We start from the raw sequence: 23952 nt of genomic DNA, 5'->3' as shown, positions 1-23952 counted from the left end.
AAGTAATAGAGGAGCAAATGCAAATGCAAAATATCCTTTACATCCTTTACATATAGGCTATAATATTACATGTTCATTAAGCATTACCAAGTGGTGCATTCCTCCCAAACTACAAACAAACAACAGCACCAGTTGAAAATAGAAAAGTTCTGAAACTGTCAAAACAGTTTCAAAAATCAGAAGAGGTAGCCTAGTAGACCTAGGCCTGGCTATAAACATTTGTCTTGACGACTATTCTGTATTTGTAGCCTATGTTAGGAAATATGCACATATTTTCAAAACATTATAGGCTAATTTTAAAAGCATGTTGCGGCATTGTTTCAAATGCTACCTTCTAGAAAACATGTGTGCTGTAATGTATGCTACTGTCAAATTTAGGCTACTGCAATTATGCCTAGGCTAGCCTATTCTACACCCAGTCACCAGGTGGCGTACAGAGTTGATTCACTAGCCTAGTGAAATATGAATGGGGGTGAAAATTGGGTTACAGCTCAATGAGCGATTGAAGTTGGTGGGTGTAATATGTTAATTTTTCCGAAATATTTTAGGGACAAATGAAATAAACCGGGTTGTTTACAACAGGAAGTAGGGCTAGCCTAGATGGAGTGTTGTAGCCTAGTGGGTAGCCTTCACTTCCACGAATCCCGCCTCCTTTTGAAAGAAAGTTTGACTTGAGACGTCCTCCTCACATCAGATTGCGTTCGAGCGATTTTCAAAAAATGTCACCTGGGACCGTAACTATACAGGACATCCGCCTCACGCGTCTTGGATTAGCTTGATCAAGTCTGTGTTTTTAACCTTCGATTAAGGGCACGTGTTTATAAAAAAGAGGTAGGCTATTGTTGCATTTTCTGTATACTAATAATATGATAGTCTTTGGTTAGTGACATTATTCACTTTGATCAAACTGACATTCTGCATGAGCTTAGTCCACTACATTAAAACTTCAGGCTATTGGATAACCGTAGGCTAGTCTAATAAATATCGTGTGGCTGATGTCGCTACACTGTAACCTAGGCCAGAGAGGCAAGGATCTTTGCCTAGGCTATGGTAGACAGGCCACCTGAATTTCGGACTTCTGATCAGTGTCATGCGGTGCCTTCCAGCTGGAATGTCTCATGTTGTTTATAATTAACTAAGCTCCCACCTCCTCCATCACCACATACATGACAAGTGATAAGTTAGGGGGAAGACCTTACAGCTCATCTCTGATTCTGATGCTTCTTGCAAGTGGCATGGAACAATATAGTTTTGCTTTAGAGGGAGAGGAGGCTCTAACAGCGGTATTAGTAGGTAGTAAAATAGACGAGGGCTCAAACGGCGCCTGACTTGGAACCGTTTTGTTGACTTTGCGTGGGATGATAAAGTGCGTGTCCCTGTAATTACGGAGAATGGACTAGCTAAATCTTGCCGACAGCGGTCAGATGCTTAGATTCCTGCTCAGTAAAGTTAAAATCTCCAGGCCTGCCCATCTGATGGGATCCAGATGTACCAGTGGGATGGGCTTACGACTGGCAGGGTCCCTCAGAAATTTCGGTGGAGGTTAAGCACTGCTTCATGGCTAGGCTATTAAGCAAAAAAGGACCTGGAAGGGAATATATTTCATATTTAGTTATCCCTTTCACATTTCCAGATAAACTTGCCTTTTTATTAAAATATATCACAATTTAAACAGTGTTGCTTAATTTGTGAATTTGATAGGCCTATAATTTAGGCCATACCAGTGATATTTGTAGTTAAACCTACAAAATGCTGATAGAACATTTGGTGCATAGATGATAGATGCCAGGCTGCCTGGGAAGATGTGGAAGATACCGGAGACAGCATCTTTTTATTCAGGGCCTGTTCGATCATGCTGAGAAAATCAGTTCCAGTCCTAATTCATTACAGTCGGTCAGTGGCCTCACACAGTCCCACACAGTGTGTCTTTTCGTGAGGCACATCTAAATTACAGAGTTGCAACTGGTGAAGTGCCAGAAAACAGGTCATAAGTTCAATTTCTGGCAGCACTATCTGGACCACATCAAATGTTTAAATCTAGGCTACTGTACTGTATGTCTCTCCTACTCTGAGTTCCCCCTGTCATGCAATGGATCGACTGGTAAGGGGTGCCATGGACTGGCATGGGGTCAGTATGGCATCTACAGATAGTTAACACATACAGGACATCTTACAGGGTGTTATTCTGGTTGTCCCCCATGTTGCCAGTATGTAGGCAATAGGCATGCATTTATAGCACAAAAAGGGAAATGCAGTTCAGTATAAAAAGAGGCCGACCTGTTAAAAATGTCGTCCTACTGTACATTCATTGGTTACGGAAATGATGGTGGGTAGTTTGTTATGTTACAGTTGATTTCATTGTTGCGAAGTCTGCTTCTTGTCAGTTCAGTCATCATTTACATTGATATGGGACGCTGATTACATTTTTTTTTACCATATCTACTTCATAGGAGCCCCAATGTACAGAATTTATAGCCCTCTGCCAGCCAATCAGAAAATAGTATTCATTTTCAATGATATGTCTTGTAGTTTCTTTTAAAAGTTTGTATACCATGATTATTGTGTGGGTAGTTTTGTATTTTCAAATTACTAACTACTTGTATTTTAATTAAATACATTTATCACATCAGTATTTTGTATTTTATATTTGTTACATATTATGTTACATATTATGAGCCAGTATTTGTAGTTTGTAACAAAATAGTTTTTGATGTATTTGCGCCCACCTCTGTCTGTAGGCCTATTGACCTATTATTGACTTTACACTTGGGATCTATGTCGAATTTAACTAAACTAATACTTATACAGATGTAGGTTTTTGCTTTATTCCTCCTTTTGCTTTATTTGGGATTTATTCAGAGACATACAAATGAATTATTTTTTAGTCAGTGAATGTGAATGTGAATCTTCTTCATTTCCTGTGGTTTACGGTAGACATCTGCTAACTCAACACCCGTTTTTAGATTGTGGTTTAACACTTCAGTGACTTTGACTTGTAACATCTGGTCTGTGAAATCACTTTTTTCTGCCAATGAGTCATCCTCTGTCGTCCTCCACAGCAAGACGACGTGCATAGACTAGCATTTCCCCTCAATGATGATTATCAGAGTTTCCCAATATCAATACTCTCTCTCTTTCTATGTATCCAAACAGGTTCATGGTCTTGGAGCACCTCCTTTAAGTGCATGGCAATGCTCAGAAACTGTGGTGCGCTCAAAAGAAGAAGCAGAAGTGGAGGGAGGCACAGGATATCATCTGCATGTGTACGCCTATTACCAGCACTGTGAAGGCACATACAGTAGGCGAGCTCAGAGATACTGAGCACGTTTGAACTGTTCCACCAAAACACAACGTGCGACTCACAAGGTCCAGATGGCGGATAACATCCCCTCAGGATTTGTGGAGGCCTGTGTGGTTGTTGGAGCAGCAGGGGACAAACTCAAACAGCTCCTTCAGGTAAGCACAGATGACTGGGATTGGTATTGATTGGGTCTGTTGGTGTATGATGCACCTTATGATTAGAAGAGCTGGATTTCCTTATCTGTCAAAGTTCTTTATACAGCAGATTTCCCTGTGTGTTAAAGGTAGAACTTAGCCTAGAAATCTAGACGCGCCCCTAGCGGCAGCGAATTACATTTGCTGCCAGGGCTAGTCTAGCAATCCTCCGTTGGCTTGTGAGCTCCAGAAATCGAAACTTAATCAGGCCAATGAAATCGTGTATAGAGTCGTTAGGTGGGCTTAACATAATGATTGATGGCAGAGTTGCAACGGTTTGGCTTGAATTCCCTGCTACTTGAAAACAAATAAGATGGATGTTGCTGCTGGCGAACAGTGTGACACGAAGTTAAGCTTTTATTAAGTTGGCAAACGCTTGAACTAGCCAACTAGCTCCGCTGGTGGGAAACGATGGGACCTATAGCGCTGCCGCTGTCCCATTATGCGTGCAGAGGGAATTTGAAAGACAACTGATTATCCCGCCCCTCGGACTGAGCACTGCGAACGGTGAGTGTCCAGACCCTACATTTTAATGTGGGTCTGGCTCGTCAGGTTAGGTAGAACTGCTAAATAGAAAGGAAATGACTGAACTCTAGATTAATTTAACTTTGTATACTGAACATAGGCTAGTTAACCTCTTGTCAAGGGAACCCATAACCATTGTAATGTACCTGCTAATCTATCAATCTTAAAGAGCCTTGATGCATTTATTTACATATCTTCAATTCAGTCTCAGTGAATAATGTCCTTTAATTTCTCTACTGGTCAGGCTCGGGACAAAGACCTCCCCCTGCTGGACCCTGAAGTGCTGCAGGTGCATGCGCCACCCTTCGTCAGCAAGGAGAGCTCCAGTGACAGTCCTGGCCATGCGCCGGCCTTCAGCCGCATCCAGAAGAGGCGTTCATTCATGAAGAAGAAGCGTGACAGGGTCACCACACCCTCCAGGGAATTGGCAAAGGGCGACGGGGAGCCCCCTGCCACCACTGTTGTCGCCTCCACCACGGAGGATGTCAGCGTCCCCAAGGACATTGACCTCATCGCTTTGCCCCAGCTGTGTTTTCCAGGTGACGCATCACCACCACTACCGGAAATTCACCCAACGCAATGTGCACTCATAACCCTTGGGAACTATCTCAGGTGATTTGAATATTATGTTCTCCTTTTTATGCAGAGGGCCTTAAAATATCCGAGGAGTGCAAAGAGGACTCTTACCACTTCCTGGTGTTCACAGACGTGTTTGGGAACCGGACGCATGGGGTAGTGGTGCAGTATCACAGACACATACAGGTGGGTATGCTAATAAATGTTAACGCTAAGCATGACCATGCTCCTGCTGCAGCCATAAAGGCAAATCTGCTAACCTTGGGATGTGAGGAAATGTTTGTGAGTTGGAAATCTGACACTTGATCTGCATATGATAGTTTGATTGTATTCAAAGATTCCAACTGCAAGTAAACCACTATCTAGTGGGAAAGCTGGTTTTGTGTGAAAAAAGAGATGAGTGATGGTAATAAGATTGTTTTTCTGATTTCAGCTGTAATTTGTTTAGATTGTAGTTTGTCAGTAAGTAAGTACGAATCACAGTAACTTCTTTGCAAACATTAGGACAACATTATTGTTAAACAGTGTTGTGCCTCTGTTTTTCTTTTGTCTAAGCTATGATAAACCACCTGTCGATTCGACATTATACCCTAGATCAGAGACTCTCAACCTTTTTTTGGGCTAAGGCACACTAAATGTCAAACCAAAATGCCAAGGCACACCGACTTCTGGTGACTGATTATGTTGAATGTCACACATTATTATAGGCTGTTACCAGGGATGTTCATTCTCATATGCCCATATTTTGTCTATTACATAGAGAGTGTGCATAAGCTGAGCACAGAAAATGCAAGTTATGACAATATTCACAGATTGGGAAAGGTTGCACAACAATGGGGAAAGAGTCCTCAGAATTGGCACTAGATTCTTGCTCTTGCTCAACCAGGCAGGTGAAAAAGTTGCTAAATCTAGCAATTGCAAAATATCTATCTAAAAAGCTATTGTGGCAAGCTTGCCTAGAATGATTTGCTTGATGGATCTAAGCTTCACATCATGAAATCAAACTGAGAATGATAGCCTACTAAAGACCAGATTAAAAAAAAAGTAAAAAAAAAAGCCCCTTCTATTATACCCATCTAGCCTATTTCACAAGCCTGTACAAAAAAAGCATTGGGTTCCTCAAAATCCATGGTACACCGCTGAGGAACCACAGCCCTAGATATAGGCCTGATAATCCAGATTGAAGGCCTGCTCTGATATGAGTCCACAGCTGTTTTATATTTGGGCAAACCCCCTGACTCTGGGGCTCAGAGCACAATGTCTGCATTCCAGAAAAGTGTAGGACGTCTCCTAGTGTGTGCAAACCTTAGCTGAAATCCACGTTTTCTGTAATATTCTAAGTTCTAAGCGAGAATTATGTCCAAATGAAAGTTGTAGATGCTTCTGCATTCCGTGATGGGTGAATGGTGTAGTAAGCTGGTACGGTGATAATTTTGTACCTGCGTCACTGTGGCACATCAGCATATTGACAGGCCTAAAACTATTTTAACTGTGCTTATTTGCACTTTGGATGTTTACAAAGGGAGTCTATATGCTCAATGGCCTTCTGAGGATTTTGTATATTTTATATATTTTGTGTGTTTATATTACCATGATTTGTATGGTTCATTTCTTTAGTTGATACACCACACCAGTGTCAACACCCTTTGGGCCAAACCCTGTGAAACAAATTTTTGCATTTTTGAGAATTTCAGTAGAGTGTAGTGTGCGTAGCGAATAGCTTTTGACAATGGTGTAATAGATAGTTACAGTAGAGCCGTGCATTTATATATCTTCTTCAAATGACCATTTACTTTGCTTTAGTAGACATATTTAGAGAAAAGTAAACCTATTTGAAAATCGTTTAACTGCCGTCTCATAGCTGTGAGGAAATGCTTGTCCTTGACTAACTACAGGAGAAGTGACCATCGTTAGGTTGCTGACTCAGTTACGTCCGTAATTCTCTTCCCCAAGTTTGTGGCGGAAGGGCCCATAGAGGGACAGACTTACATCACATCAGTACATATCACACATCACTGCACACATGACATTCTGTCAGCATCTATGGTATAGTGCAGAATTACAGGTTTTATTTGATCTATCCTACTTCAGGCTTCTCAAGATGGACATGGACATCAAAATGGTCACTGGACATCTCCCAAAGGGCCCAGACTCTACACAACATACGCCATCTGTGTCATTTCCAAGTACCCTTATTACAATGCCCTGAGGGACTGTCTGTCATGGTAGGTCGCCCCCACCGCTCTCTCCCTGTCTCTCTCTCAGTCCGTCATTTCCTGCTGGTTCTCTGAAGTTATTATACAGCTCACTGAGGTTCTTTGCTTTGATTCCTGCTGGTTCTCTAAAGTTATTATACAGCTCACTGAGGTTCTTTGCTTTTGTCATGTAAACCTGTACCACCAGCCTCCTGATTCAGTTGCGGACTTGCCGAATGGTGGACTTTGAGGAGAGGGTGAAGGAGTTCACAGCCAAACTGGCACTCGTGCCCATCCCTCCGCCTGGGCAGCTTCATGTGGTAAGCTTTCGCTAGTGTGGGCCGACAGCATGAGCTATGAGAAAGAGACACAAAAGTCGGTTTTGCTCTCATTTAATAGCAGCTTTAGCCAGTGCCTTCTCAATAGCATTCAGCTGACTCAGCTGAGTTACTAGTGTGTTATTTTTCCTATGCCATGAATCTCAGAATGCATTCAGATGCATTCAACTTAGAACTCAGGCCTGTTTTTCATACGTGGATTAAGCCTAGTTTTAGCTTGGAGATTTTCATTGAAGTTTTATTTAAGTCTAGGAGTAGGCTTAATCCATGTATAGGAGTCCGTTCCAGAGTGACTGAATGGTAAGCTAGCATTTGTGAGTTCAACTGAAATGAAATGACTGAATTATAGGAAATGTTTTTGTGTACGGTGTGTCTGTTTGCCTGCTCGGCTGTGTTCAGGTGTTCAGTCTCCGACCACTTCAGATCTTCCTCCCTTCTCGCGAGGATAAGGAGCGACCGGCCGTTGACCTGGACCTTCATCTACCTTTCTTGTGCTTCAGGCCGCAGCAACTCCTGGAGGTGAGCCCAGGAAAGGAACACTGGGCATTTAAAAAAACTCCTCAGTTGGTCTGGATACAGTAGTTTTAATGAATCTGATGGCACATACAGTACTGTATCTGGCATCTGTCATGTACTGTTGAAATGTACCCTGGCTTACCGTATTTCATGCAACTGCTCACCCAGTCCAGTACTATTTTAGCCTTTTTCATGTGATTAGAATAATGGGATTCATGTTAGTTTTGTGCTGTGACAAACTCCAAAGGCATTCTAATGAACAACAGATCCATCCCTTTAAAGTAAAAGTGGGCCTAGAGAACAATAATACAAGTTACTTTCACTTCAGTTCACCCTTGGCCTCCTGTCAAGAGGAGTCGCCCCACAAATCTTTGGTAAAATAGCATCTCCTGACCTGACCTCTACCAGCATCTTCCCTCCTGTAGACCTGTCTAATAGTTTTATTACACTCACACATCCTAATATCTTTAATCAGGTTTCTAAAAAGGCCCAGTCTGCTGTTTTTTGTGGTATATAATACTAACCAATCTACTCACTCTGCCGCGGTACACCAATCTACTCACTCTGACGCGGTACATCAGATATCTAACAAGCCAACTGTTATCAGTGTTAAATGTGGGTGTTGAATTTGTTCCCCATCTGGCCATAGATCATCACCAGCATCCTGATGGAGCAGCGGGTGGTGTTTGTGTCCTCGGACTGGGCGCGCCTCACCCTGGTGGCCGAGTGCTTCATGCGCTTCATCCACCCGCTCCACTGGCAGCATCCCTTCGTGCCCATCCTCTCCCACCAGATGCTCGACTTCCTTATGGCGCCCACCTCCTACCTCATGGGCTGCCACGCGCAACACATCGAGGAAGTGGCCGCGGTATGTTTTTGGCCAATGCAACCAGCCACCAGCTTTGCTCGGTTAATCGGTCACTCCATCTTGTGCTGTGCTTCCTTCAGATTGTGAGCTTGATCGCCTTGGCTAAATTAATCCAGTAAACTCAGCCAATCAGGGACAGGAAAAGGATCTGGACATGCACGATTGTGTGTCCATTAGCAGGAAAGGGATTATCTGATCATTTTTTAAGTCTGTTTTGCTGTACCGATCCTGTTTTCTACAGAATTGTTTGCTATGAAGTTATGATGGGTGTCTGACTGTGTGATCTTTCGGTGACCCGACAGGAAACAGATGACCTGATTCTCATCCACATCGATGAGGGGATAGTATCGTCCTCCAGTGCAGACCACCATGGCCTGCCAGAGACGCCCTGGGCTGCCAGGGAGTGCTTCACAAGACGGTATGCACCAAACCGGACACTGTGCTGTTAACTAAAAGACTTGGACACTCTCATTGTTTAAAGAGGCAAAATAGCTCCCCCCGGAATAGAGAATCTTTTGCTTAAACAGTTGACATTGGAAATAAACCGGCAGTGGACACAAGTTATGTAATGTGTTTTTGGCTCATTCATTCAGTTTGAGGTTCAGGGCTTTGTTAGGATCCACTCTGTTCCCGTGGGGATGGTGACAATGCAGTGGTACAGACCAGTCGTAGACAAGTTTTTCCAGTTGCCCCTGTGCAAGTGACCCGATGATTATGCGCAAGCCTTTATGTTTGCAGGGTGGAGGGGTTGCAGATACACTACGACCTGGAAGTGTGTCGATTGGGTGCGGGCACTGACGTGAATGACCTGCGCGCCCAGAGGAGACAGTGGCAGCACACACTCAACACTGAGATTCAGAGGATCACTCTGGAGCTGATCGTCAACATCTTCAGGTTAAATACAGACTTCCTGTGTCAGCCATACATCGGAATATGTGATTAAATTGATCCATTTCCCATTAGCTGCTTTATGAATGTCTTGGGATTAATAGTTTATAATGAGTAAGCAAAGATAACATTTCATTTAATCATAGTTCTAGAGGCAGAATCCTATTTTATTTTTTATGTATATTGTGATTTTGGGATATGTTCTGATATATGGAGATATTAGTTAGTTCAGTAGGTATATAGCTCATTTGTGATGTTAAAGGAAAGGCAAATGATCGATATCTAACGTCTGATACAGACCGATACACCTTATAACACCTTACAATCCATAATCCCCTACCTTAAATTGGAGTGAATACTGTAACTGCCAAAGTGGTTTGGTTCAGGTGTCAAACTCATTTCTTTTCTTTTTTTAATTAGAGATGTACATGATCATCTTAACTATGAACACAGAGTCTTCAACAGCGAGGAGTTCTTAAAATGCAGAGAACCAGCTGATCAGATGTTTTACAAGAAGGTACTATCAGTTAAATATGTAGATGTGGTGTTTGAGGGGGTCCTTACATTCAAACATGTGACATTTATTTTTACGTTTTTGGCACTTAACTACACTTTCACTTTCTGGTCTCAAAGGTTTTGGACACCCACATCTTCCATTCCTTTCTGCGAGATCGTCTGAATAAGAAGATGGACTCTTTCTCTCGCATGGAACTGAAGACAAGATCAGACATCCACAAGTAAATCAATAAAAAGTACAATTCTCATATTACAGTCTAACGGCTTATAATGGTCAGTGACTCCAGTGGTTTGTCTCCCTCTCAGACTAAGGACCATGATGGATGTACCTCGGAGGCCCAACATGCAGGAGATGGCTCGAAAATGCACTACTCCAGAGAACCGCCTTAGTAGGAAATTAGGCATGAGTTTGCCCAATTTAGCAGAGCGAGCTCCCATGGACAGTGTCAGAAAGACCTCCCTCAAGAAAGTCACCTTGAATGGAGGTAGCAAAAAAGTCCCTCATTTAGAGATACTTGTTAGATTCTTATGTAGTAGATACAGATTGCACTATTGTATACGATATAGTTTATGAATGTTTAATTCACATGATTGACACATGATTGACATGATGTGTTTACAATGATGTTGATGACACATTTCTTCATCGTGGGTTTCTCTGTTCATACCAGAAGTAAAGGCTCCTCAGAAACCCATTAAGACCTTCCGGCTCCCTGAGTTTCCTCCACCACTCTCCTACGTGTACGTTCAGAACTACTACTCGGACATGATCAGTCAGCTGGGGAAGGCCATGTCCTGCTTGGGTCCAGAGGACTCGTCCCTACTGGCCCGCTACCACTACATGCGCGGCTTCGTCAGCTACGTGGCCGGCAAGCGTCTGGACGCGCTGGGAGACTTTCAGAACCTCCACAAGACGGACACGGACATCTTCCCGGTCGAGCTGGTCCGGGCGCTGGTGGACTCGCTGGCGGCGGACGAGCGCAGCCAGGCCGAACGGCGGCCGGAGCTCGCGCGGCTCATCAGCCGGTCCAAGAGGGACCATGAGGGCGAGCAGGCGCGCCCCGACAACTTCGCCACCATCAAGAAGTTCCAGCTGCCGCGGACGCACCTTCAGCGTGACGACTTTGTGCGCCGCATCCAAGAGTCGGGCATCGTGAAGGACCTGAACACCATCCACAGGCTATTTGATGCCCTCACTGTGGGTAAGTGAAGAGCCGCTGTGTCTTAGAACAAAGGGCTCTACTGTCTCATTGGCCAACAAAGAGAATAGAGAGGCGCTCAAGTGAATCATTCTCCTTTATTGTCAGGACAATGTGATTGCCTGTTTGCTTTAAGTATTAAGAATACATTGAATTAATGAATTAACTTCATTCCTTAAATAATAAGGCTCTCAATGCAGTCAGACTAACACAAATCCTAACATTCCCATGCTTTGCTGTGCGTTTTAGGGCCATCCCCTGAAACCTCTCCCATCTTGAAGCTCTGTGTTATTGATTATTTAACTTTTACCAATCAAGTGTGAGAGCCTTAAGTCTGGTATGTTTGTGTGTGACTGTAGTTGCTATGTGTGAGTGACTTTAGACTCTGAACCTGCCCCCCCCCCCCTCCCTTCCTCCGCTAGAGACTTGTAAGCCTGGCTTGGGTTGGCAAGGTGTGGAAACTGCGGTGAAGGCTTCTTCCCAGTCTATTTTTTACATTGATTCCGGTCTAGATGGTAAGCATAGCCTGCACAGCCTGCAGAGTGTGCTTTGCCCATCGCCGTTCAGTCTGACTCTGTTTCTCTGTATGTCTTGTGGGTGTATGGCTTTGGTGTGCACACTGCTGGACTTGCATATCTGATTCAAACATATACTACTCCTGTTTGCTTTTTAACTGTCAAGCAGTTTTCATTTAGCCTCTGGACTGCCCTTCTTTCTGCCTGTGCGTACAACATTGGACAATGCTTGCTAGAAGCTAGTTAATAATTACCCTAGCATTTGCATTCGGTGGCTTGCACGGTTCACCACCGGTCATACATACTGTAGACTGCCCTCCAAACAGGTCACAGGAATGTGTTCTGCTTCAGTTTGTTTTAAAAAAGCATGTCAACAAGCGACTTAACCTTTGTGTTAGTAATGGGCTGTGCTGTAGTACAGTGGTGCGGACATGGATTAAGCCTGTTCCTGGTCTGACAAGGTTATGCTGAAGTAAATGGTGAATGTTGAGGTTTTTCTTAAACTCACAGTTGCAGCCTGGTCTGTTGTAGGTCTGAACTAATGAGAGAAACAAGCAGTAGCCCTCCGTGTGCCAAAACTAAGAGTTTTATAACTTTCACCACTGACCTACATTTGGAATATAGTTTACCTATTTTTACAACCCTTGGATTCACTTGACATTGTACTTTTTACTTTTTGCATGAATCTTAGTTTATTGACTTGCTCCATTTCAAAAGGAGAAACACTAGAGGCCTGGTTATGGGCCTCAGCCGTTTTCAGTCATGACCCCGGATTCCCAAACACCCCAACAGGTCAGCAAAAGCAGGTGGACCCCGAGGTCTTCCGCTTCTTCTACACCATCTGGAAGGAGACGGAGGCCGAGGCCCAGGACGTGGACCTGCCCACTGCTGTCCTGGAGCACCTGGAGACCAATGAGTGCGTCTACAAGCTCTCGTCCTCGGTCAAGACCAGCCACGGCGTGGGCAAGATCGCCATGACCCAGCGCCGCCTCTTCCTGTTGACCGATGGGCGGCCGGGCTATGTGGAGATCACCAAGTTCAGAGACATTGAGGTGAGTGGGTGAACCTCTAGGTCAGTGTTTCTCAAAGTGTGGTCCGGGGACCACTGGTGGCCCGCAAGCTATCCCAAGTGGTCCGCGAGCAGACGTGGTAAAATATAATATAGATGAGTTGTTTGCAATATTGAACCAACTTGTATGTAAATCCAAACAGTTCTGCAACACTGTCTATGTAAGATATGCCAGTTTAAATCATATGAGGCTAATAGTAGGCTGTGTAGGCTAATATAGGGCAATTCCACGGAAAATTGACTTTTTGTCACATCCATAACGCCAGTGAAATGCCTTGCCATTTGTATGATGTGAATGATAAAATTAATTTTTTGTGCATTTTTTCTCATTTACATTCATCAGACAAAAATAGCAAATGCTCAAATTTCATGTAATCATTCACATCATACCATACCATCACATTTTATTGGCGTTATGGATGTTACAAAAATTAATTTTCCATGGAATTGCCCTATAGCCTACTGTTGAAGTAGGTCTAATTTTTTTTTTTTAGCTAGATGGTCCGTGCGTTTCTTTTTTATTGGTTAGTGGTCCTTCGTCTGAAAAAGTTTGAGAAACACTGCTCTAGATGGAAAAGAAAGCATACAATATAAGATCATAAAGCATAGCATACAATATAAGAACATAAAGCATAGCATACAATATAAGATCATAAAGCATAGCATACAATATAAGAACATAAAGCATAGCATACAATATAAGAACATAAAGCATAGCATACAATATAAGATCATAAAGCATAGCATACAATATAAGAACATAAAGCATAGCATACAATATAAGAACATAAAGCATATGGCATGACCATATGACATTTGTATCATGCTGAGTTCTCACTCTCCTTGCTGTAGTTTTTAAAGGTAGTGCAAACCTCAGTGGGCCAGCTGTGATGGCATGTGGATCAGACGGGACAGTGAAGAGTGACAGGAAGTGAGTGGGGTGGAGATGGAGTGGGACTGGGAAATGTCCGTGGGTTGGATTAGAACTTGGGTCCCAGTGGGCACTTGGACCTGAGCGTGGTACGGACGCTGCAGCCACATGCTCCACTGCTCCCCCTCAAGACAGAGTCATTTAGAGGGAATCTGACAGATTAACATTTTCATCAACAAAATGAGAACTTCAGTTTAGTTTGAGAAAAGGGAAGGCCTTGAGATCCATATTGTTAGGCCTATAAATGGTTCTGAAATATCAGTTTTAGTCTACTGTACAGATTAGGGAAGGCTGCAGGCTGTACTTAGTGCAGCGTCTCATTTGAACTCTAACCTTTAAACCTTAAAAATGTTGAGAAATGAACGTTCTAAAGAATATCTGGGTTCATTGAATTCAACATAGAATTTTTGAACCTTCAATTGTTGCGGAACTTAGAACGTTCAAAAACCTACACCGTTAAACAGTGACAGTGAACATACCCCATCGCTACTCCCCTCTCATAAACAAGGCATGAATGGGGATTATCTCATGAGTTACCCCCTTTTAAATATTTCCTTGGTCTTCGAAATATTTGATCTTTATACATCACATAAAGCCTGAAAAAAAACAACAAGTAAACAATAAAATAATGTGTTCTTAATGTGTGCATATGTTGTTGATGCATTTTGAATTCCCGTTTCAGGAAGTGAGGATCTCGTCCGCTCCTTTCCTTCTCCTGCGTGATCCCTCGTTGAAGATCAAGAGCTCGCTGAGGAAGGAGATGTTCGAGGCCAATCTGAAGTCCGAGTGTGACCTCTGGGCGATCATGATCAAGGAGATGTGGGCTGGGAGGAAGATGGCCGATGAGCACAAGGTGCAAACCCTATTGAAACTGTTCAATGGCCTTTACAGTACGAGAGGTCAGAGGTCAAACGTCAGACTCTCAGATGGCCTGTGCTAACGCTTTGTTCTTACAGTACATTCATAACCTATGATTTCGGCCAGGAAGGAATGTGAAAGCGGTTCAGTGGCTGACGTATTGTTCAAAATGTGGATAAAATAGCCTCCCATCTATTTTGAGTGTTCCCAGGAGAGAAGCCTGTAAGTTCATGACAAATGTCCAGTGACTGTGGTGAAGAGTGACCGTGAACTGATTGTTCTTGTGATACAGACTAAGGGAACATCGAAAGAGACTATAGGTGTCACAGGAATGAATTGTTTGTTTTGAATTGAAATGTTAAAAGGTATCACTGAAAAACTGGACACAGTCATAAAAGCAATGCAAAAGTGAAACGGAAAAATGGAAAAATACTGGAACGCCAGAGAGTAGCGGCCCAGGCACCACAGGGTGGTACCCTGAGATTTCCGTTGGTTGACATTTCCCTTTTACTTGAGAAACCGTGTTACTTCTAACTGAAATAATAACACAAATATGAAGGCCATTACTTGTTCATTCAAGACCTTGACAGCATATAAACAAGGGGAAGCAAAACAGTGTCATCGTGCCAAAGGCAACAAGTTACGGCCCAAAGTCGGTCCAGTGTTTTATCTCTCCATCACCAACATGCCAAAGACAAAGGCATTTCCATCTGTCATGCCAAACACAATGTTTGGTGGCATATTTAATCACTTCTGTTCTATGTGTTTTCAATTGAAATCTGCCACACCTAGCCACAACTGAACACCAGCAGACAGATACATAAGTGAGTGGAGCAGCCTGGCTAAACTGCTAAAATTGTTTCGGGGAAAAAAGGCATAGAATCAAAGCAGAAGAGACTGTGTTTGAGATGATGGCATTTCTGCATAAATAGGGACAGATGGAGAGATGGGTGAATAATTAGACCGTTATATGGACAGACTGAAAGATATATAAGGAGAATTGTGTCCAGACGTTTGAACCGAAATGATGTCAATGAAGACAAAGTCCCTTTGTTGTCTGTTTTCCCCAGGACCCCCAGTACATGCAGCAGGCTTTGACCAATGCCCTTCTGATGGACGCTGTGGTGGGCTGCCTCCAGTCACAGAAGGCCATCTACGCTGCCTCTAAACTGGCTTACTTTGACAAGATGAAACTGGAAGGCAAGGCACCATACATGACACACGAGACACAACCAGCCCATACAACAATACACATTACACAGCTACGGTATCTCTCCTGGCGTCCATCACCACCACAGTCATCACTGCAATGTCAATACGCTACTGGGAATAAAAATGATCTCATAGCTCATTCTGTACACATATACTGTCCTCTTTATTTACATGTACAGTTGTCCAACATTATTTTATGGCAATATACTACTGTTTGTGCTGTTGTTTGATGGAAACTATTCTGATGTGTTATCACCGCTGCACAATAACAATAAAGTAATTGAATCTTATCTCAACTGACACATTCCAAGGCACCTGTGAGCTCCAGAGAAGGAAACACATGTAGAAGTGACCGTTCGCTATAGAGTAATGAACTTTGTGTGTGTTTTATCTAGTGCCCATGATGGTCCCCAAGACCACTGCGGAGACCCTGAAGCACAAGATAAACCCGTCCCTGGACCAGACTTCTCCTCACGCTGTGGACGTGTTGCTGTACACTCCAGGTGAGTTGTTGACTGCCAGATTGACACATTATCTCCCTCATAAGTCGTCAGGTGACTCATTCAAATCCACATGACTTGTCCCTTTCAGCTGTATCTCTTACGTCAATCAGGCACGACTTCATTCTCGAAATATCGGGTTGAGAAACCGATACCGTGTTTATTCTTAGAGGAGCCTAGGGGGCATTTAAACCTCAACCTCAATAAATGCCTTCATTTAGGGCATTTAACCAAGTTAGACCTGTTCTGCAGGCTTGCACCTGGGTAGTGAAATGCAGTGCTGGCTTGAAGTGTTGCCCTGGTAACCCTACTCTGGTATCCTATGTCTTAGCCTTACAGTCACCCGAAAACACAGCCACGTACGGTAATTGACAGCGTCAAAGCATACTCAGCAGAGGCAACCACAGGACACTGCTGGCCTTAAAAAAAAATTGTTGAACTGTCTGCGCTTTTGACAACTCACTTCCTTAAATCTTCCAACACTCAAGAACTTTTAGCCGCATTATCTTGTGTAATATCTGATTTATAATTAGCCCTTTGAACTATGGACATATGTGAACACAAAGGTTTTGCAATCTGCTGTAGTACTAATCATTTCCAGCGAAAGAGACACACATTCTCACGTTAGTAGTGATAGCTTTTTCAACAGAAACAAAAACATCCAAGTCGCCTCTTGCTGTTTTAGTGTGGTGTTGAAAACATCACTGTAAATCTAATTAAAGGCGTTTTCCCAGGCCAGAGCAAACAGAGCTACGTCACTTACACAAACAGGCACCGAGACACTCTCATTCAAACGGGTCACTCACAGAGGTACTGTTGGCCTCCTCAATGTCTCGTTGTGAGGCCGTTTGCACCAGAGCTCCAGGCACAGTGAGAAGAGCCTCTGTGTCCAGTTACCTCACACCACAAGTGGAGGGCAAACAAGGCAACACTTCAGCCACCTCCGAGCAGTCCGTCCGTTACACGAGTGGCATGTCAGTCCTGGCCCCTCATTGGCTCGTCTCTATTCCATTAGCGAATCACATGGCCAACACACCGGGGCCTCAAACTGACCCAGTAGCATTGGTCATGGCGTTCACTAAAAACAGAGCCCCCTTTTCAATCCAATAGCCGGATGTAGGCCACGCATTTTCCATTGGGCACTTGGCATGCACCCAGGTTGCTCCTAGACTATTTTTCCCCTCTCTTGTGAAAGAAAGACAGGATGTGACACATCAGAGGGGTTTGGGCCTCCCCTGTAGGCGCAGTAAACTGAAAGCGTGAGTAAGACAGACTGCCAGCCAGACACACTGTCTTTGATCCACAAAGCCTGGGCTTCTTCATGAAAAAAACAAATGCCCACATTGGTAAACTGGAAAACATTACCACATTAATCACTGAACACTAGATGGGAATATACAATATTTGCAAAACTTTGCAAATATACATATACAGGACTACTTTTCAGGACTACTTTTCACTTTTCACATAAAACAAATGAATGTTATTAAACTTTACTGAATTATTCGCTTTGAAAACTGAAGACTACATTGGGGGTGTTTGTTTGTTTGTAGTAGTAAGCCTGAAGTGCTTTATTTGTGAGGGTGGCGTGTGTAGGCTGGTGGTAGGGCTGACTGTGGCACCTCTGGTTTCAGGGCAGCTGGGTGTGTCGGGCACGGACGGTGGTGGGAACCCCAAGCTGTGGTGTGCGCTGAGCGATGGGAAGGTGGTGGTGTTTGATGCAGCCAGCTGGTCCATGCAGCAGAATTCAGTCCAAGTGGGCTCGTCTCAACTGGTGAGGATGGCTGAAACCAAGATGGGAAAGCACACATCACAGTCATCATCGTTTATAATATTTTCCATTGGCATTAACCTCTAGCCTGTAAACCTGTAGTTCCAAATAGCATGACATAGGTCTCTGGATCCAAAAGCACTGCTTTAGTGGTCTTGCTTACAGACTAGGAAATCATCATTTTGCACTCACTCATGACAGATAAACACAAAACACCAAAGTTTATCATTTCTACTTAAGCTGCCAGTGAAGAGATTGAATCTAATCTTATTGACAACAAATAGATATGAGGCAAAATTCCTGCCGTAGAGTTTTTGGCACACTTGCTGTTTTTCCTCTTTCTTTTTCTATCCTGATTCCTGATCCACCCTTGAGATCTGAGGTCTCTGCTGCCACCTCCTGGTCAGTACTTGTCATTACACTTCAAATGCACTTAAAAAAAACACCAACGGTCATTCTTCTTTTTCCAGAACTGCATGCTGGGAGTTAATCAGCAGCAGCTGTGGATCGGCTCGCAGGACTCGGTCATCTACATCATTAACCCACGCAGCATGTCCTGCAACAAGCAGCTGACCGAGCACCGCAGCGAGGTCACTGGCCTGGCCCTGGAGGAGCGCGCCGACAAGTACAGGTGACGCAAGTCAACACAGCAGTGACGCACAAAGGACTGTTTTTTGTTATACTAAGGGGAAAATGTCCATTGGGATGTAGTCATCTGGGAATAACCCATTCTTCTAAGGCTTGAAATGTTGACATAAGGTTACCTACTATGTGGAAGTTACCAGAATCAAAACCAGCCCATCTGACACACAAAAAGACCTTAGTAATGATTAGTGTGTGTACTATGTGTGATATTTGATATTTTAAAACAGTGAGTCCTTATTTAAATGCTTAGCAAAATGCAAAATCAGTCAAGGAGCAAAGTCCTTGTGCATGAACTAAAGCCATGATGTGGCGTGTGAGAGCTTTCAGCTGCCTCACTGAGGTTTGTTTAGGATCTTGCTTGTGGTATGAAATTAGCAAATAGATTTTCCATTATTATCAAATTAGCTTCGGTTAGACTTCAGACTTTGCACATTGCCTGACATTTAAATTAAAAGTCATGATTTTTTGTGAGACTTGTGATTGACATGCTTTATATCACAGCATTTTTCTGAGCATTGAGGGGATTGTCTAACTTCTGCATGAAGTAATGATCAACCCATGTTTTAATCATCATATAGTGACATTAAATTAGCACTAAATGAGACTTTTCCATCAGCATAACTCTTGTTCACCCTAGTGAAGTCAGTAATAAATACTGGCAAACTTCTCAGTTATTTCCAGCGCGATATTGTGACTCAATTCTGACAGCCTAGGGCCTGGCCAGTGATAAGCCTATTGAACTTTTTTGTGATATCCACACCTCTCGCACTGGCAAAAGGCCATTTCCTTCCTCCACGTGTTTGTGTTTCAGTGTACTGAACACTGAACAAACACACGCCCTCTCTGCTTTCAACACACGTGCCTTTTCAAACATACAAAGATATAATAGACATATAGCATTCTGAAGCTGCTCACTTAACGTAGTATCATTAGAAGACTTTTGCTGCTGTCAGAAATCAAATTTAGTAATAAGGGGTAGATTTACTGTATGGTATGCAAAGATCCATTGTATTGCATCCTCTTAGTCCTACTTCCCTGTTGTAGATGGACTAAGGTCAAGAGGTCGATCCTGGGGAGCAGATTGATGAATGTACATCTGTACTGTACTGTATGATGCTACTGAATAACGCCTCCTCAGGAGCTAGAAATGGAACTGTTTGTGTCTGTTCTACTCTCAGCCAGCTGGTGGCGTACTCGTGCAGCGCCGAGGGCACGGTGATAGTGTGGGACGTGTCCACGCTACAGGTGCGCAAACACTTTCGCCTGTCCTGTGAACGTCTCCAGTCTCTGCAGGTGCACAATGGCTGGCTATGGTGCTGTAAGTGGCCATCTGCACTCTCACTCTCACACCAACTCTCTCTCTCTCTCACTCACACACACTCTCTCTCACACTCACAGCACATCGCTGCCTTAGACAGAATCAGGGTTCCATCATGCTCATACGCACTTAAAGACTGTCAGCACGCATTTAAATTATATGGCGAGTGAGTGTGGGGTTGGTAAGGGATATACCACGGGTGCCATAATGCTTTTACAACAGTTCTACTTAGCTATGCAGGTTTAAAAACATTTTTGTTTATTCATCCTCCTTCAATGCAAAATTCAGAGTGATTGCTTATGGTAAAGAGACAGAGTGGGGGTGTCCTGGGATATCCCCAGTCATGGTTATGGTTATGGGATATGGCAGACGCTTTTGTCCAAAGCGACATACAAATAACAACAATACAATAGTTAAATTTAACAGTAACAATTTAAAAAGTTGCTAAGACTACATTAAGGAGAATAGTAATAATAAACAATGAGGTCAATTCTATCAATAAATAACCTAATAAATATAAACAATAGAATAATATACAAACCATAATGCATAAGAAACGCTTAATAAACTAAGTGCATGATATGTCTTTAGACCCCTCTTGAAAGCCTCTATTACAGTAACGGAGAGCACTGGGCAACTCATTCCACCAACATGGAACCACTGAGGAAAAGAGTCTTGAATTTGACCTAGCGTTTATGGCTGGTCGACACAACAGACACTCATCAGAAGGCTGCAGTAGGCGGTTGGGGATGTACATCTTGATCATTGAATTAAAATAGCAGGGAGCAGATCCAGTCAGTGTCCTATAGGCCAAAGTGAGAGATTTAAATTTAATTCTGGCTACTATAGGGAGCCAGTGGAGAGTAACTAGGAGAGGAGTTACATCATGGAATGCCTCTCGTCCAATCAGAAATGAATTAATAAACTATTAATAAATAGTTTGACAGAACCTACTTTAACTGTAGTATAAAAACAGTGATACTGGTTAAGTCACACAGGCTATCTGTGTACTTGTCCAACCCTGGTGAGCGACTCTTATTCAGAATCCTTCAGATTTGCTGTTTGGACTTCAGTGTATCCCTCTGACCTGCTGTATTCACACCTTGTACAAATGATTCATTATATGCCATCTCATCGAGCATTGCTAGCCTTCTCCTTGTCTTGTAGTTTCTATATAAACATATTATCTGCAGTTACTCAACAAAAGCTGTTCCAGGTTAAGTTCCAGTATGTATATGGGCTGTACGGAGGAACATATCATTTGATGTGATATAAGCAGGCCTTTTCCTATAGGTGTTTCAGTTTAGCAAACAAAAGACTATGTAAACATAATGTTCCTTAGTATCAGTCTCTTTCTTCCCTCTTCACCACAGGTGCATGTGACAGCATCCTGGAGGTGCGTCGTAACGGAGCCGTGCAGCGTCGTGTGTCTCTCCCTCAGCAGAACCCCCGGGGCAGCCCAAGCTCCACCCTCAGCCGCGGTTCCAGCCTCAGCCGCGGTTCCAGCCTCAGCAGGGGCTCCTTCAGCTGCTTCCTGCTGTTTGATGAGGTGAGGAGCGCCTCTGCCTCCGGCCCAGCGCTAATGAACACCCACTTCCTTATGACTCCAAAGAGCTTTTCCATATCAGCGTCCTAAACTGAACCTGCGCATATTCTTTTGGTCAAAGTGTTTATTTCTTTTTTTGTTTTCTTCTCATCATTTCTCTCTTTTTTCTTTGTTTTTGGTTTCTCCTGCTGCTGCCGTCATCCTTACTTCTACTCTTGCCCAAGCTTCATGGGTCATTAAGCAAACAGCCCTGTCTTGTAGAGATGGGCTTTGTTGGAAGTCCTGGTTAATGGATGACATGTGCTGAGAGTTTAGGTGAACTGAGTGGTGTGACTTTGATGTGCTGTCTTTGATGACTGCTGACTGTTGGGGGTACAGACTGTGTGTTTATGTGTATTTCTGTGTGTGTGTGCGCGCACCCATATACGGTATGTGATGTCAGCATGTATGTGTGTTTGAGTGTGTGTGCGTGTGTTTTTGTAATCTTATCTCTAACTTTGTGTGTGTGTGTAGACGGAGCAGTTGTGGAGCGGTTGTGCAGACGCTGATGAACTGTGTGTGTGGCACTGCCGAGATCTTACCAAGCCCTTTCATCGCATCCAGCTGCAGGACTGTGCAGGCGTGCTGTGCATGATCAAGGTCAAGAACCAGGTGAGCAACATTGTTTATTTATTTTTTTCTTTTCTTTGGCTTGGCTCAAACATAGCTGAACATGTGAAGTGAACACAAGGTAGGCCTACAGCACGCACGTATCCACAAGCAGCACTCCAGCGTATACCATTTATGAACATCATATACACAGAATATCATATACACATCATATACACACTGTTACTGTATGTCCCAGAATATGCCTGGCACTCTTAAGTTTCACAATTAGGATTATATAAGAGAACAGCCACCCACTCCGTTTTCTTTTGAACATGGAGTTGGTTTCAAAGCTCACTGGCTAGTGGAGCTTAGAATCTTCCTCTTCATTTTCTGAATCTTACACAAAGAGTGGGGGGATGGCAATCTTCCAATTTAGCATTAGGGACATGTCACATATGATGACAGTCAGGTTAAATATGTATGTCAGATTACTACTGTGGACATTTGATTAGCTGTGTGTGTCTGTGTGTATGTTTTTGCAATGTAACTATAAAAAGGGGCACAGAATACAGTGTTATCCGCAGATTGAACCTTCCATAGTAGTTACTCTCTCCGTCAGTTTATTCATCCCTCTCTCTCTTCCCGTCTATCTTTCTTTTTCTGTCACAGATCTGGGTGGGTTGCCGTGGGCGCAGCATGGGGCAGGCGCGGGGGAAGATCTACGTGGTGGACACAGAGCGCCACCTGGTGGAGAAGGAGCTGGTGGCGCACAGCGACCGTGTCCAGGCCCTGTGCTCGGCTGAGGACCGCTACGTGCTGAGCGGGGCGGCGCGTGAGGATGGCAAGATCGCCATCTGGAAGGTGGAGTAGGTAAAGAATGTGCTGGGGGTCTATTCTGAGAGAAGGGCAATTCTGTACAATTCAGGACATTTTTGGACAATTCTCAGGACAATTGTGCCATTGCTGCAGAATAGAGGGAGACCTGTATTATACGGTGCTGAAGGTGACCGTGACCAGGATGCATACTGTATTATAAAACGGTATAAATGAAGGGCTGTTTCAAGGTGCACACTAAGACTTTCAAGGACAAATGGACGTTGTGTTTCTGGAGTTAGACTCCGAAAATCAAACTCTGTGAAACGATCCTTATGGGCTGTGTGAATCAGCTGTAACTGTTTACAGTGTAAATTGTCATATAGTATTCTCTGTAATGTCACATTCAATTTATTTACATTTCCTTATTTATTAGCTGTAGAGTACCTTTTAGTATGTACAGAATAGTCATGATGTACCTATGTTTTTTAATTATTATTACTTCTCATGTCAACTTTATATTATGTAAACTCCCATTTTGCATGGTTCTCAGCAGTATTTTTTACCCAGAAAGTAGCAATAAAATACTTGTATTTATGTATGTACGTTTTATAGTATTAGCTGAAGATAGCTTAAAACTATAATGGGAAATTGATACGAAAGAGGAGGAATGAATGCATTACAGCTTAATCTTGTTTGTGAAAGTTTTTTACCTCAACAATTACAGTTTACCATTTTGCCCACTAGAGGTCGGTAAACATGTGCAAACACTAAGATATTTGCAACTTCAGCCCAGTAGGGGAGCTGCAATGTTTTTTTTAAATCTCATTTTAATAATTTAAACGTACCTTAAAATGACACTTTTCCCTTTTGGGGGCACTTTAGGTTCAACATACAGTGCCATTCAAAAGTTTGGGGTCACTTAGAAATTTCCATCCCATTCCATTATAGACTATACCAGCTGAGATCAGTTCAGATCAGCAATGTTTTTTTAATCAGGGCGGCAGTTTTGAGATTACATTGTGTGCTTTCATAATTGTGGTAATAATAAAGGGTTCTCCAGTGTT

The 23952-nt window shown here is 43.2% G+C and overlaps 1 protein-coding gene across 2 annotated transcripts; it reads left to right on the top strand.

The window, feature by feature from the left end:
- The first annotated feature begins 680 nt into the window (after positions 1–680).
- Positions 681–23952, top strand: dennd3a (DENN/MADD domain containing 3a). 2 transcript variants are annotated; one of them, XM_048230434.1, is made up of 24 exons: positions 681–831; positions 3154–3456; positions 4265–4559; positions 4667–4782; positions 6688–6821; positions 7000–7111; positions 7529–7648; positions 8295–8513; positions 8816–8931; positions 9252–9407; positions 9822–9918; positions 10035–10138; positions 10224–10402; positions 10592–11119; positions 12424–12683; positions 14314–14484; positions 15560–15689; positions 16097–16204; positions 17836–17975; positions 18443–18603; positions 19796–19935; positions 21309–21484; positions 21995–22132; positions 22742–23952. In XM_048230434.1, the coding sequence occupies exons 2-24, from the start codon at positions 3373–3375 to the stop codon at positions 22940–22942; spliced, it is 3885 nt and encodes a 1294-aa protein (XP_048086391.1). In that variant the 5' UTR covers positions 681–831; positions 3154–3372; the 3' UTR covers positions 22943–23952. The 2 variants fall into 2 exon arrangements, with proteins under 2 accessions (XP_048086391.1, XP_048086390.1); XM_048230433.1 differs by having other exon boundaries at positions 10589–11119.

Source organism: Alosa alosa, chromosome 20 (genome assembly GCF_017589495.1).
Source record: "Alosa alosa isolate M-15738 ecotype Scorff River chromosome 20, AALO_Geno_1.1, whole genome shotgun sequence".
NCBI classification, from domain to species: Eukaryota; Metazoa; Chordata; class Actinopteri; order Clupeiformes; family Clupeidae; genus Alosa; species Alosa alosa.
This window is presented reverse-complemented; position numbering and strand designations above follow the sequence as displayed.

Bases quoted from the DNA above. Each gene is read 5' to 3' on its own strand.
- dennd3a (XM_048230433.1), top strand. From the start codon at position 3,373: ATGGCGGATAACATCCCCTCAGGATTTGTGGAGGCCTGTGTGGTTGTT. The intron at 8,514-8,815 runs GTATGTTTTTGG...GTGACCCGACAG, and splicing joins ACATCGAGGAAGTGGCCGCG to GAAACAGATGACCTGATTCT. The intron at 9,408-9,821 runs GTTAAATACAGA...TTTTTTAATTAG, and splicing joins CTGATCGTCAACATCTTCAG to AGATGTACATGATCATCTTA.